General features: G+C 72.0%; 2 protein-coding genes across 2 annotated transcripts in view; both read right to left on the reverse strand.

The window, feature by feature from the left end:
* Positions 1-336: 336 nt before the first annotated feature.
* Zbtb47 (zinc finger and BTB domain containing 47) lies at positions 337-3,992 on the reverse strand (the record flags this gene model as incomplete). Its single annotated transcript, XM_042672744.1, is given in 6 exon segments — positions 337-700; positions 702-777; positions 780-1,113; positions 1,116-1,349; positions 1,351-1,818; positions 3,951-3,992. Coding segments are annotated over 6 exon segments (1,479 nt in total), but the record flags the coding sequence as incomplete, so codon positions are not given.
* Positions 3,993-7,842: 3,850 nt separating this feature from the next.
* The window catches only part of Nktr (natural killer cell triggering receptor), a 32,411-nt gene continuing 26,478 nt past the window's right edge, over positions 7,843-13,775 (reverse strand). The window contains exons 11-17 of the mRNA XM_042672739.1: positions 13,167-13,254; positions 12,746-12,888; positions 9,849-11,966; positions 9,470-9,565; positions 8,926-8,982; positions 8,216-8,320; positions 7,843-7,930 (exon numbers count right to left, since the gene is read on the reverse strand). Of these exons, the coding sequence (XP_042528673.1) occupies positions 7,843-7,930; positions 8,216-8,320; positions 8,926-8,982; positions 9,470-9,565; positions 9,849-11,966; positions 12,746-12,888; positions 13,167-13,254 (2,695 nt within the window). The remainder of the gene's footprint in view (positions 7,931-8,215; positions 8,321-8,925; positions 8,983-9,469; positions 9,566-9,848; positions 11,967-12,745; positions 12,889-13,166; positions 13,255-13,775) is intronic.

Raw genomic sequence — 13,775 nt, forward strand, 5'->3', positions numbered from 1 at the left:
CTGGGCACTGTCCCTCAGCTCTTCAGCTCAAGGCCGGCGCTCAACCACTTGAGCCACACACAGCGCTTATGCTTTTCTAAGTGGCCTATCGGAGATCAGAGTCCCACAGCCTTTCCTGCCCCAGGACTGGCCTCAAACCATGATCCTCCGGATCGCAGCCTCCCGAGCGGCTGGGATGCCCGGTGTGAGCCTTGCATTCTCTCCTCCTCCTCCAGGAAGCCCTCCTGGCTGACTCGTGTCCCACCCCACCCCCAATCTGCACCCCGGGGGGCCACCATCTCCTCCTCGGGGGGGGGGGGGAGGCTCGTGGGGGGAGGCCGGCGGGGAGAGGCCCACCTGGACGTTGCGCTCGCAGTCGGTCTGGCGGTGCAGCAGCAGCTCGCTCTCCAGCAGGAAGCGCTTGCCGCACTGGTCGCAGATGTGCATGCGGCTGTGGGTGACGTTCATGTGCTTCTCCAGGTACCAGCGGTTGTTGAACACGCGCGGGCACTTGTGGCACGCGTGGGGCGGCCTCTCCGCCTTCGCCGCGGCGCCCGCCGGCCCGTCGTCAGCGTCGTGGTCGGGGGGCTGGGGCTGCCGGCCGCGGGGCGGGGGGTCGCGGGGCTCGGGGGGCCTCCCGGGCTGCGTGTGCTCACGCGAGCGCGTGGCCATGCGGCCGTGGGGCGGGGCGCGGGGGCTCCCCGGAGGCCCCCGTCCCTGGGGCGTCCACCTCCTCGGAGCTCTCGGGGTCCTCCTCCTCCTCCTCCTCGTCCTCCTCCTCCTCGTCCTCGGGACTTGGCCTTCCTCCTCCTCCTCGTGGCTGCCTCCTTCCTCCTCCTCCTCGTCCTCCTCCTCTTCTCCAGCTGCGCTATCTCCACCTTCCTCCTCCTCCTCCTCCTCCTCCTCCTCCTCCTGGGCCCTGGGCAGCCCGGCCTCTCTGGCCAGCACCATGGTGGACAGGTCGGTGGAGGCCGTGGCCTCCGTGGCCTCCGTGGCCTCGGCGCCCGTGGACACGTGCAGCGTCTGGTTGTTGAGGTTCACCTCCACGATGATCTGCGACTGCTCCTGGCGGCCGTAGGCTGCCGCCTGCACCCCGACGTCCCCCCCGGCGCCTTCCACTTTGCACAGGCCGCCGGCCAGGGAGGGCCGCGGCCTCCTCCGCCGGGCCTCCATCCGTCTCCTGTTTGCACACGGCCCCAGCGGGCGCCGGGGCCGCCTCGGGGGCCGGGGGAGGGCGGCGGCCCGGTGTCCGTGGCATCTTCCACGCGCACCGAGTAGCGATCGGGCCCCTCGCGGGCGTAGATCTTCGCCAGGCCCGGTGGAGGCTCGGCCTCCTGTTTGATGTCGCAGTAGTAAGGAGGCGTGGCGGGGGCTGCAGGAGGAGGCCGAGGCCGGGGGGCCGGGCCCCGGGGTGCCCAGCGAGCGGGCGTCCAGCAGCTCCTGGCACGAGGCGGCCACGTCGGCCATCTGCAGCAGGGAGGCGGCGCTGAGCACCTCGTGCACGTTGGAGGCCGTGACCAGCAGCTTGGAGGTGTAGATGAAGTTGAGGATCTGCTGGAGGCCGCCGGGCGCCAGGGCCTCGAGCGACAGCTCCACGCGCTGCAGCTGCTTGTTCTGCGTGAAGAGCGCGTGGAAGAACTGGCTGTAGGCGGCCAGCACGCCCTTGTGCGCGGGGAACACGCTGCGCTGCGGCACCAGCACCAGGTCCACGTCGCACAGGTCCGGCTGGAACAGGCGCTGCTCGTTGAGGCGGCCCATGAGCCGCGCGAAGTGCAGGGCCACGTCTTCCACCAGCGAGAACTCGGCCGCGGGCGAGTCCGTGGTCTTCTCCACCAGCAACTGTGGGCAGACAAGCGACAGGGAGAGAGGGAGGCTCGGCCTCCACCCGCGATCCTCGAGACCGCAGCCTCCGGGTGTGTGCGACCCATTGGGGGAAGGCCCAGCCCCAGGGAAGGGAGCCCTCTTCTTCTTCTGGGGGGTGGGGGGCCGGGCAGGGAAGGTGGCTCAGTGGTAGCGTGCGTGAAGCCCCAGGTTCGATTCCTCAGGATCACAGAAAGAGAAAAGGCCCGGAGTGGCGCCGTGGCTCAAGTGGTAGAGCGCTCACCTTCAGCTGAATTGCTGAGGGGCAGCGCCCAGGCCGTGAGTTCGAGACCCACGACCGACAACAACAAAACAATAAAGAGAAAATCCTGCCACCCAAACCGGGAAGCTTGGGGGGGGGGGTATGGGAGGCTGGGGGAGGGGAAGGACAGAGCTGGGCACCTGTTCACCCCCTTTTCTAGGTGAGAGGACACCCCCAAAGGCCTACGCTGGACCTCTTCTCTCTCCAGGTTCTGCTCAGGTATGATCCAAGCCCAGAGAGAGAGAGGTTCACTAAATGAGATGCTGTCTCAGAGGCTCTACCTTCCAGAACGTTCCAAGGGGAACCTCAAAGGTCAAGAGAGTCAGGCCACGGAGCCAGGGAGGCCTATTCAGTAAGATGCTGGTTCTACCACAGAGGACCCCCCCCTTCCCCCTGAGAAAACCCCAAAACTCCAAACCACTGTGGGCAGCACAGCCAGGCACCCGGCTGGGCGTGGAGCGGACATCACTTAGTATCTGCCACGGCCTGCCCGACATCCCCTGCTCCCAGGCCTTGTCTGCATTTTGTCCTCTTGACGAGCGCCCTGGGTTCGATTCCTCAGTCCCCACACACACAGACAACACTGGAAGTGGCGGCGTGGCCCGAGGGGCCGAGCGCTCGCCCTGAGCCAAGGGCAGCTCAGGGAAGGGTTTGTCAGACCAGGCATTTTGGGGTGTGGGGGGGGAAGGGGGAGGCTGGGGGCAGAGCCGGTGGCTCAGGCCTGTAAGCCTCAGTTCTTCAGGGAGGCTGAGACCCGAGGATCGAGGCTTGAGGCCTAGCGCCTGCAATCCTGAGGGGGGTGTGTGGGGGGGGGTAAAGGGAAGGGACAGCACCCCGATACTGAGCCCGAGCCCCAGTCCTGGGACCCGCCAGTGTCCACCCACGGGGTGGGGTAGGGGTCGGAGGTCGTGCCGGCCCCAGGCCAGCCCGGTTTGTGAGCCCGGGATGGGGCGCCCCGGTGCGTGTCCCCCACTCCTGTCCCCCCGCCCTGGGGCCTGGTGGGAGGGGCCGGCCCCCCATCCTTGCCCCCCCATCCCCGGCCCCATCCCGCCCCCATCCCCACCCCCATCCCTGACCCCCCATCCCCGCCCCCCATCCCGCCCCCATCCCGCCCCCCATCCCCGCCCCCATCCCCACCCCCATCCCGCTGGGGCCCCGTGGGAGGGTGCGCGGAGGGGGGCGGGAGGAGGGGGGCGCGTGGGGGGGGCGGGCGGAGGGGGGCGGGGATGGGGGGCGGGAGGAGGGGGGGCGCGTGGGGGGGGCGGGCGGAGGGGGGCGGGGATGGGGGGCGGGAGGAGGGGGGCGCGTGGGGGGGGCGGGCGGAGGGGGGCGGGGATGGGGGGCGGGAGGAGGGGGGCGCGTGGGGGGGGCGGGCGGAGGGGGGCGCGCGGAGGGGGGCGCGCGGAGGGGGGGTGGGAGGAGGGGGGCGCGTGGGGGGGGCGGGCGGAGGGGGGCGGGGCGGGCACGGCCGGCCCCCCCACCCCAGGAATGCGGGCTCCTGCAAGGGAGCTGCGAGGCCAGGCCGCAGGGGACCCCGGGACGGAAAGAGGGGGGGCTCAGGACGCAGAGGGACCTCAGGACGGAAAGATGGGAGCCCACAGGATGGCGGGGGGGGGACCCCAGGACGCAGGGGGGACCCCAGGACGCAGGGGGGACCCCAGGACGCAGGGGGGACCCCGGGATGGCGGGGGGGGGGGGGCCCGGGATGGCGGGGACCCCGGGATGGCGGGGGGGCCCGGGATGGCGGGGGCCCCGGGATGGAGGAGGGGACCCCGGGATGGCAGGGGGGACCCCAGGACGCAGGGGGTGCCCCGGGATGGCGGGCCCCACAGGGGGAGGCCGTGCTCACCATGGTGCGGGCGCGGGCCTCACCGGGCCCCGCGGGCGGGCGCCGCCCCCGGCGGCCGGGCCGGGGCCGCTCCGTGCAGCGCGGCGCTGGGGGCCGCGGCGGCGCCGGGCGCGGGGAGCATGGCTGCGCGGGCTGCGCGGGCCGGGCGGCGGCGGGGGCGCGGGGCGGCGGCGGGGGCGCGGGGCGGCGGCGGGGGCGCGGGGCGGCGGCGGCCCGGCCGCGGGCGGCGCGGGGGGCGCGGGCCGCGATTGGAGCCCGCGCGTCAGCTGGGGCCGCGGCCGGCGCTTAAAGGGCCAGCGCCGCGCGGGGGGGGGGGGGGGAGCGGGGTCTCCGCGGGGCGCCGCGCGGGGGGGGGGGGAGCGGGGTCTCCGCGGGGCGCCGGGCCGCAGCCGGGCCCGGGAGGCGGCGGCGGCGGCGGGACCGAGCGCGGCGCTCACGCTGAGGCGGACCCCGCCCCAGCCGGGTCACTCTCACCCCGAGGCCCCGCCCCCCGCCGGGCCCCGCCCAGGCCCGCAGGAGGCCCCGCCCCGCCGCGGCTTGGCCATCCATAACCACGCCCAGCCGTGGCGGTGGCCACGCCCCTCCGCGGCATTGGCCCCGTCTGTGGCCACGCCCCATCGAGGCCCCGCCCTGCCGCAGCATTGGCCCGTCCGTGGCCACGCCCCCGCCGCGGCATTGGTCCGTCCGTGGCCCCGCCCCGCCCAGGCCCCGCCCCGCCGGCCCCCGCTGAGGAGCGCCTCCGGGCGCTGGAGGAGGAAACGCAGCCGCAGGCCGCGCCGCCCTCGGCCACGCAACCTGACGCGGCCTGATGAGGCGTCCAAGGCTGGGTCCTGGGCGACCCGTCACCTGAGGACCGACGGTTGAGGCCTGCGCGGGCGGACACATCCACGGGGCTGCGTCCCAGCTTCGGTCGGCCGTGGGGCTCGAACTCGAGGTTGGCGCTCTACGGGTTGAGCCTCAGCGCCACTTCCGGGGTTCGTCGGAGATCAGAGTCTCACGGCCTTTCCTGCCCGGGCTGGCTTCGAACCGCGATCCTCAGGGGATGCCAGGCTGTGGCGGCCCGGCCCGGGCTCCGCCGGCACCGGGGGCCGCAGGCTTCCTCCCTCTGAGGCTGGCACCCGGGGTGCCGGGCGCTCTTTCCTGCCCCGGCCGGCTGGGAACCCCATCCTCAGACCTCAGCCTCCGGGGCCTCCGCGCCAGGCCCCGAGACGGGCCCCTGAACCACTACAAGACCGGGAGTGGCGCTGTGGGTCAAGCGGCAGAGCGATCGCCTTGAGCTGAGCGACAGCGCCCAGGCCCAGAGTTCCAACAAGCCATGAAAACAATAAAACCCCCCACAGACGAATCTTGAGCGTGCTGCTGGCAAGGTTCGTGCTGTGACAAGGTCGTCAGTGGCGTCCCCGTGGGGCTGGCGGGGTGTGCTGCTTGTGTTTCCCATGTCAGAGAGGCTGGATCCAAACAGGAAACCCGGGCCGGGCAGGTGGCTCAGTGGTAGAGTGCTCACGTAGCACGCAGGAAGCCCGGGGTTCGACTCCTCAGCACCACAGAAAACACAGACAAAAGCCCAGAAGTGGCGCTGTGTGGCTCAAGGGGTAGAGCGCCAGCCTGGAGCAAAAGCAGCTCAGGGACCGCGCCCAGGCCCTGGGTTCAAGCCCCAGGACTGGCACCAACAAAAACAGGAAATATGCAGACTTGGACTAGGCGTTATTGTTTAATTTCTACAACGTTCCCCCTTCACCTTTTAGAAGTGGAGTTGGTACAAAGGAGGCGTCTGCTGGTGAGCACAAAAGGCTTCTCTACATGTTTTGAAAGAGACACATGGTAGGCAGGAAAACAGGATGTTCACAAAGTTAAGTCCCCACATTCACCTTCTTTTAAGAATGAGAAGCGCACAGGACAGGACAGCATTTTACTTCGTTTCTTCCACCCTGCCAATTCCACCATCCAAGTCCCCTGAGGCCTCGAGTGGCTCTACGTCTATCATCCTAGCTACGGAGGAGGCTGAGAGGTGAGGACGGAGATTGAAGGCCAGCCTGGGCAAGGCAAAGTCCTGATGAGTCTCGTCTTCCAGGAAAAGGTGGAAAGCGGTGGTTCCCAGGGCAAGATGAAGCCAGCCTCGAGGGGAAAAGGGAACGGACAGACCAAGTGCCTAAGCCCTGAGTTCAAGCTGCAGTTCTGGTAACACCCCCCCCCCCCAAAATAAACCCCAAACCCAAACCAAACCAAACAGCAAGACGGAAGGAAGGTAGACAGGAAGCATGTGAAACCGCGCGACTCCCGCAGCCGGGTGACACGCGTGGACCCAGGGCCCGCCTCCTCTGAGCTTGCTACAGTGGGGGGCATTGCACCCCCGCCCCCTTTCCCACACAGCCACAAGAAACCTATTTACAGAACCAGGGGGAACTTTCCCGAAGCTCTTCCCATCTGACAAGTGTCCGCTGGGTTTAGCCAGCGCTGGTCTCCTGACCCGCTTGCCGGCCTCCCATAGCTTTCATGTACTCGCTGGCTTTGGGGGCTGCACTGTGTCTCCCCGATCTTCTCTCCCCCACAGGGCCATCCCTCCTGCACGGGTCCGCGGCGCGCACGCGCCAGCCGGGCGTGGGGGTGCGGGGCGCGGGTGACCCTCCCGCAGGAACAGCTCCTGCAGGAGCGGGTCCGGTCGGCACTGAGGTGATCAAGTACACTTGGGGAACGACGCTCAGCCACGAGGACTTGAGAAGGAGCAGCGCGCGCCGCCGGTGGCGCTGCCAGGGCGCGGGAGGCCGGCTGCACCCCGCGCTCTTCCGGGTGGCTCGGGCGGGGCAGGGGCCTGCGGGGCCGGCCGTGGGTGGTGGTGGAATGGGGAAACACACGCTGGGTGGAAAACACGTGTGGCGCGTCGCGTGTGCCGCCCGCGCTCTATGCACGCGCGCACGGGCCAGATGGCGATCCTGGCTGTTTGAGGAGCCCCGCAATCAGCGCGAGCAGAGGCCTCACTCGCGCGCTCTTGCGGTCTCCCACAATGCGCTCACCACAGCACACGACCCCACAGGCGCCAGGGGCCCCGGCCCCAAACGCGATCTGCGCTCCAACTGGTTCCCACCGATCGCAACTTCCGACGGTGTTGAGTAGTCAGCAAAGCGCGCGCGCGGGTCGGGACCCCGTGGAGACAGCGCGGGGGGGGGGGTCCGTGGGGGGAGGGGTGAGGCCCGTGGGGGGGGGTGAGGCCCGTGGGGGGGAGGTGAGGTCCGTGGGGGGTGTTGAGGCCCGTGGGGGGGGTGAGGCCCGTGGGGGGGGGGTGAGGCCCGTGGGGGGGGTGAGGTCCGTGGGGGGGGGGTGAGGTCCGTGGGGGGGTGCCGGCTGGCGCCTTCATAGATCCGTGGCTGGCAGCGACAGGTCCCCAAACTGCCTGGCTGTGAGACGGGCCCCACAGTCGGTGTGCGATTACACGTCGTGAAAACACTCCCTGGGGAGCTCGCTGCTTCTTGATTCAAGAAGAGTGGAACTTCCCCGCGGGGCTATTTTGCAAGCCGGGGCATTGAAACCTTTCGAGAGGTGTGCATGCTTGGGTCTTCAACGCCACGGACTCCAAAGGAACGCTTGGCGACTCGCGTCCAGCGCTCAAGGCAGAGCCACCGACGGCCGGACGCGTCTCCAACTCCGAACAAGTGAGCAGGTACGCAGCGGCGGGTGGAGGCGCGCGCGGTGCGCACGGCGCTCAGCGGGGGCGGCTGCTCGCGCTGGCGTGCGCGCGCGGTGCGCACGGCGCTCGGCGGGGGCGGCTGCTCGCGCTGGCGTGCGTGCGCGTGCGCACGGCGCTCGGCTGGGGCGGCTGCTCTCGCTGGCGCGCGTGCGCACGGCGCTCGGCTGGGGCGGCTGCTCGCGCTGGCGCGCGCGCGCGTGCGCACGGGGCTCAGCTGTAGCGGCTGCTCGCGCTGGCGCTGCGGCGATGCGAGTAGCTGCGCTCGCTTCTGCTGTCTGAGCCGAAGGACCGGCGACTCCTGCGGCACGGAGGGAAGGCCTCGGGTGAAACCTCCCCCTCCCGGCCAGGGCGCGCTCCACGCCGCGAGGCGGCGGCCGCGGGGCCACGGCGGCCCGGGCGCCGGCCCCCAGCCGAGTCTCCCGGCCTCTCCTGCCCGGGGCTGGCTTTGAACCAGGATCCTCAGATCGCAGCCCCTGAGGCGCTAGGGGGCAGGCGGGGGCCACCAGGACAAACTGGGTGGCGATGGCCGCTTCGAGGTCGAGGGGCAGCCCGCCATCCCAGCGGGCGCTCCGGGCAGGCCTACCTGGACCGCCGGTAGTCCCTGCTCCGGCGGCGGCCGCTGCCCCGGCGGCGGCGGCGGCGGCTGCGGCTGCGGCTGCGGCTGTAGGAGCTGTCGTCAGAGTAGGACCTGTTCAACAGCAACAGCGCACGCTGCCCTTCCCCATCGACGCGCAGAGAGCCCCGGCCATCGAGCAGCACGGTGCTGAGAGGCTCGGGCAGCGGCTCCACTCCACCCCGAGCATATTCAAACACGAAATGGTACGTTCTTTTCCACTTTGGAAAAAATAAATCACAAAGCCGGCGCCGGTGGCTCCCGCCTGTCATCCTAGCTACCCAGGAGGAGGCTGGGATCTGAGGATCGCGGTTCGAAGCCAGCCCGGGCAGGAAAGGCCGTGAGACTCTGATCTCTGGCTCAAGTGGTAGAGCACCTGCCCTGAGCTGACGAGCTGAGGGACAGCGCCCAGGCCCACACCCGGCCTCTCCCCCACAAAAAAAAAAGGGTACATGAGTTCAACAGACAAATAGATGCCCTGAAGGGATCTGGTGAAGAACCGCAGTGTTTGCTGGGCACTGCTGGCGGCCATCTGTAACTGTAGAGCACGAGCCTCGGGCAAAAAGAGCTCAGGGACACGGGCTTAATCCGCGTAAGGCCCTGGATTCGATTCTCAGCTCCAAAAAGAAATCCCCACCCAGGACCCCCCGGGCCTTGCTGGTCCCCAGCCCTGGGCCCACCTGGAGCGGCTGCGGGCACCGGATGAGCTGCTGGCGGATCGGCTCCTGCTGGACCTCCTGGCGTGAATCACAGCACGGTGTCAGGGTGTCAGCAGCGCGTGCGCGCCAGGGTAGACAGGCTAGCAAGCTCCAGGCAAAAATCCCCCCCCCATCCAGTGTCAGTACAGCGAAACCTTCTAACTATCGTTTGCCTTGCAAGTCAACAGCCTGAAGAGTTCCTTTGCAGGCCTATTCGATTTTTATACGGTGAAATTAAAGCGATACATAGAACTAGGTGAAGAGCCTGGGGGGGGGAAGGGGCCACACTGGAAATACACCTGCCAGTAGTGCAAAAGTGGGTGGCCAAAGGGCGGGGGGTGGGGGGGTAAGAAGTTGGGGGAACCAGAAATATATCCAGTCCCCCAACTCTCTCTCTCACACACACACACACACACACACACACACTCTCTCTCTCTCTCTCTCCAAAGCACCTGCAAGGACATGCGGGATGTGCGCAGGGGAGGATCGTGGCGGGAACCCCACGCAGGAGGCGTGACAAGCTCACCTGTGACTCTTGTAACTGCAGTAGGAACTGCTCCGGCTGCGGGTTCGACCTCTGCCGTAGCGGCCCCGGCTCCGGCTTCTAGAGTAGCTCCTTGACCTACAATTAGTATCATGCTGATGGTCGGTCGTGGGGCTTGAGCTCTGGGCCTGGGCGCTGTCCCCGAGCTCAAGGCGAGCGCGCTACCAGGTGAGCCGCAGCGCCACTTCTACAATTACGGCGAGTAGCAAAAGTATACGGTGGCCGGGCGCCGCGGCTCCCGCCTGTCACCCCAGCTACTCAGGAGGCTGAGATCGGAGGATCGCGGTTCGAGGCCAGGCCGGGCAGGAGACTCGTAAGTCCCGTGCACCTCCCCGCCGCCCCCCCCCCCCCCCGCGCTCACCGGTAGGAGGAGGTGGAGCTCCGGGACCTGCGGGACGGGCTGCGGGAGCCGCGGCTGTGGCTGTAGGAGGCGGAGCGCGTGCTGCGGGCCTTGGCGGGCGCGGGGCTGCGGGAGCGGCTGGCGCTGCGGGCGCGCGCGGGGCTGCGCGCGTGGCTCTGGCTGCGGGAGCGGGAGCGGCGCGCGCGCGGGCGCCGGTTCAGGCGCGCCGTCTTGCGGACCTCGTCGAAGAGCGAGCCGGGCCGCACGCGGCTCTGGCTCTTGATCTCGATGCGCAGGCCGGGCGGCCGGGGCTCGGGCGCGGCGGGCGGCGGCCTCCCGTCCGCGGGGGCCTCGGCGGCGGCGGGGGCTGCGGGGCCCGGGTCGCCCGCGCCGCGCAGGGGCTTCCACTTGGCGTCGGGGGCGCACGCGGGGCTCCCGGCGGCCGCGGGCTCGGCGCCGGGGCTGGCGTGCGGGGCGGCGGGGCCGGGCTCCGGGGCGCCCGCGCTGGCCGCGTCGCCCGCGGCGTGGCGGGGCTGCGCGGGCGGCGGCCGGGGCGCGTGCGCGGGGCTGCCCTCGGGCGTGCACACCTCCATGCTGTCGTCCGCGGGCGGCGCGGGCCTCTCCCCGTCGGCGGGGGGCGGCGCGGGGCCGGGCGTTGGCTGGCGGGGGCCCGGGGCGGGGTCCTGGGGCGGCGGGCGCGGCTCCCGGGCGGCCTCGGCCCCGGCGTCCGCGTCCCCGTCGTCGTCGTCGCCGAACTCGAGCGGCGGCTGCCAGCGGAAGGCGGGCGTCCTGCGCTCGGCGCCCGCGGGCCTGGGCTTCGGGCCGCGCTCGGGGGCCCGGGGCGCGCGGCGGCGGCTCGGGGTGCGGCCGCGGCCGGGCTCGGGGGCGGCGGGGGAGCCGTCGGGGCCGGGGCGGCGCGCGGCGGGCCGGGCGCGGGCGTCGGGCTCCGAGTCAGAGGAGGCCTCACCCTCCTCCTTGTCGGAGGCGGCGCGGGGCCGCGGCGCGGGGCTGGGCGCGGGGCCCCGGCCGCCCTCGGCGCGGCCTCTCCTCGCGGCGCGGCCGCCGTCCTCCGCGGGCGGCTGGGCGGGGCGCGGGCGCTCCCGGGGGCCGCGGGCCGCGTCGCCGGCGCTGGCGGAGGAGCGGGCGGACGACGAGCGGGACGGCCGCAGCCCCGAGGCGCCGCCGAGCGCCTGGCCGCGGGCGCCTCGCCGCCCCGCACACGAGGACGATGAAGACGACGCCCGGCTGGAGCCGCTGCGAGTGCGGGAGCGGGAGCGGGATGGAGACAGAGAGCGGGACGGGGAGCGGGATCGGGACCTGGAGCGGGATCGGGAGCGGGACGGGGAGCGGGACCGGGAGCGTGAGGACGAGCGGCCGGACGAGGACGCGCTCCGGGAGGAGCGGGAGGCGACGCTGGCGCGGCGGCGGGGCCGGGCGCGCGCGGGGCGCGGCGGCGCGGGGCGCGCGGGGCCGGGCGCGGGGCGTGCGGCGCGCGCTCGCAGCTCCTGCAGGCGCTCGTAGGACGGCTTCCAGGGCTTCTGGCCGGGCTTCCAGCGCGAGGGCGGCGGGCTGTCGCTCAGCGGGATCACGGCCACCGGCTCGGCGGGCGCGGGCGCGGGCGGCGCGGCCCTGGCCGGCGCGGGCTCGGCGGGCGCCCGCGGCGGGGATCGGGAGCGGGGCCGGGCCGGGCTGGGCGAGCGCGAGACCGAGGCGGATGCGGAGCGGGAGCGGGAGCTGGCCCGGGACCGGGACGCCGAGCGGGAGCGGGAGCGGGGTCCGGAGCGGGATCCCGGGCGCGGCGAGGCGCGGCTGGAGGGGGCCGAGGAGCCGGGCGCGCGCCCGCCGGAGCGGGAGCCGGAGCGGGAGCGGGAGCCGGAGCGGGTCCAGGCCGAGGAGGCCGAGGCGGCGGAGGCGGCCCGGCGGGAGCGCGCGCGCGCCGGCTCGGGGGGCTCTGGCGGCCGGTGGCGGCGGCCGCGCTTCTGCTTGCGGGCCTTCTTGCGGCGCTTGGCCTTCCGCTCCCGCGCGCGCCGCCCGCGCCGCCCCGCGCCCGGCTCCGAGCGGCCACCGGCGTGCGACCGCGAGCCGGAGCGCGGGGAGGCGCTGCGCTCGTCCCAGCGGCTGGAGCCCGGGTCCCGGAGCCTGCGGAGAGGACGAGGGCCACGCGCTCGGTGGGGGATCCGGCCCGGCCTCGCCCGCCCAACCAGGCCCGGCGCCCGCATGCCCTGCTCCGGGGACGGCCGCGGAGGCCCGAGCACCCTGGCTGGAGCGCAGGCCGCAGCTCCCCGCCCCGCCCACCCGGAGCCCCGCCCACCCGGAGCCCCGCCCACCCGGAGCCCCGCCCACCCGGAGCCCCGCCCACCCGGAGCCCCGCCCACCCGGAGCCCCGCCCACCCGGAGCCCCGCCCCAGGAGCCCCGCCCGCCCCGGGAGCCGCCCCAGTGCGGGGAAGCCGAGGCCGCAAACGCTGGCACTGGGGGCAGGGAGGCCAATCCATCAATGGCGCCCCAGACCCACGAGGGGCCGCTCCCCACGAGGGGCCGTCCCGACTGAGCGCGAGGACGCGGCCGCGGCGCCACGTGCGGCCTTTTCCGTGCGCGGGTGCCCCCCCCCCCCCCCCCCGCCCGGCGGGTTCTGGGGGCAGCTGGTTTCGGGGGAGCCTCAGACTTGGCTGCCCGGGCTGGCTCGCAACTGCGGTCCTCACAGCCCGGGCCTGGGGCCACGCACGATCGCACGCGCTGCCAACACGCATTACCCTGCCAGCCACCCACACCCTGGGCGCCGGGAGCGAGGCCGCGCCAGGGCCCCGCCCCCCCCCCGGGCCGGGCCCCGCCCCGCACCCCCCTCCCCCCCGGCCCCCGCCCCGCACCCTCCCCCCCCCCCCCCCCCCGCGGGCCCGCACGGCGCCCGCCGCTCGCTCACTTGTCGCCCTTGCTCCACCTCTCCCCGCTCGGGGCGCGGTAGGCGCGCAGCCGCTGCATCTCCTGCTTCCAGTGCGGCGGCGTCTCGCTGCTGTCGGCGGCCTCCGACTCGGGGGAGCGGGCGGGCGGCGGCGTGTGGTAGCGCTGCGCACAGCAAGGGAAAGGCCGGTTGGCGGGGCGGCAGGCCGCGGGCCGCGGGGGTGGGGGGGATGGGAGGGGAGGGGCAGGGCGCGGGCTGGGGGGACCCGCAGGGGCGCGGGCCGGGGGGGCAGGGCGCGGGCCGGGGGGACCCGCAGGGGCGCGGGCCGGGGGGGCAGGGCGCGGGCTGGGGGGACCCGCAGGGGCGCGGGCCGGGGGGGCAGGGCGCGGGCCGGGGGGACCCGCAGGGGCGCGGGCTCGGCTGGGGGGACCCCCGCACGTACAATGGTACCCCGCCCTCGGATCTTCCGCCCGGACTTGGACAGGGACGGCTTGGGCTCGCCGGCCGCGGGAGGCGCATCGGGAATCTTCCTGGAGAAGAAGACACGGTGAAGGTGTAGAGGTGAGTGTAGAGGTGAAGGTGTAGAGGTGAAGGTGTAGAGGTGAGTGTAGAGGTGAAGGTGTAGAGGTGAGTGTAGAGGTGAAGGTGTAGAGGTGAAGGTGTAGAGGTGAAGGTGTAGAGGTGAAGGTGTAGAGGTGAGTGTAGAGGTGAAGGTGTAGAGGTGAAGGTGTAGAGGTGAGTGTAGAGGTGAAGGTGTAGAGGTGAAGGTGTAGAGGTGAAGGTGTAGAGGTGAGTGTAGAGGTGAAGGTGTAGAGGTGAAGGTGTAGAGGTGAAGGTGTAGAGGTGAGTGTAGAGGTGAAGATGTAGAGGTGAGTGTAGAGGTGAAGGTGTAGAGGTGAAGGTGTAGAGGTGAAGGTGTAGAGGTGAGTGTAGAGGTGAAGGTGTAGAGGTGAGTGTAGAGGTGAAGGTGTAGAGGTGAAGGTGTAGAGGTGAGTGTAGAGGTGAAGGTGTAGAGGTGAAGGTGTAGAGGTGAAGGTGTAGAGGTGAGTGT

This window comes from Dipodomys spectabilis, unplaced genomic scaffold (genome assembly GCF_019054845.1).
Source record: "Dipodomys spectabilis isolate Male_0828 unplaced genomic scaffold, ASM1905484v1 ptg000766l, whole genome shotgun sequence".
Classification (NCBI taxonomy): Eukaryota; Metazoa; Chordata; class Mammalia; order Rodentia; family Heteromyidae; genus Dipodomys; species Dipodomys spectabilis.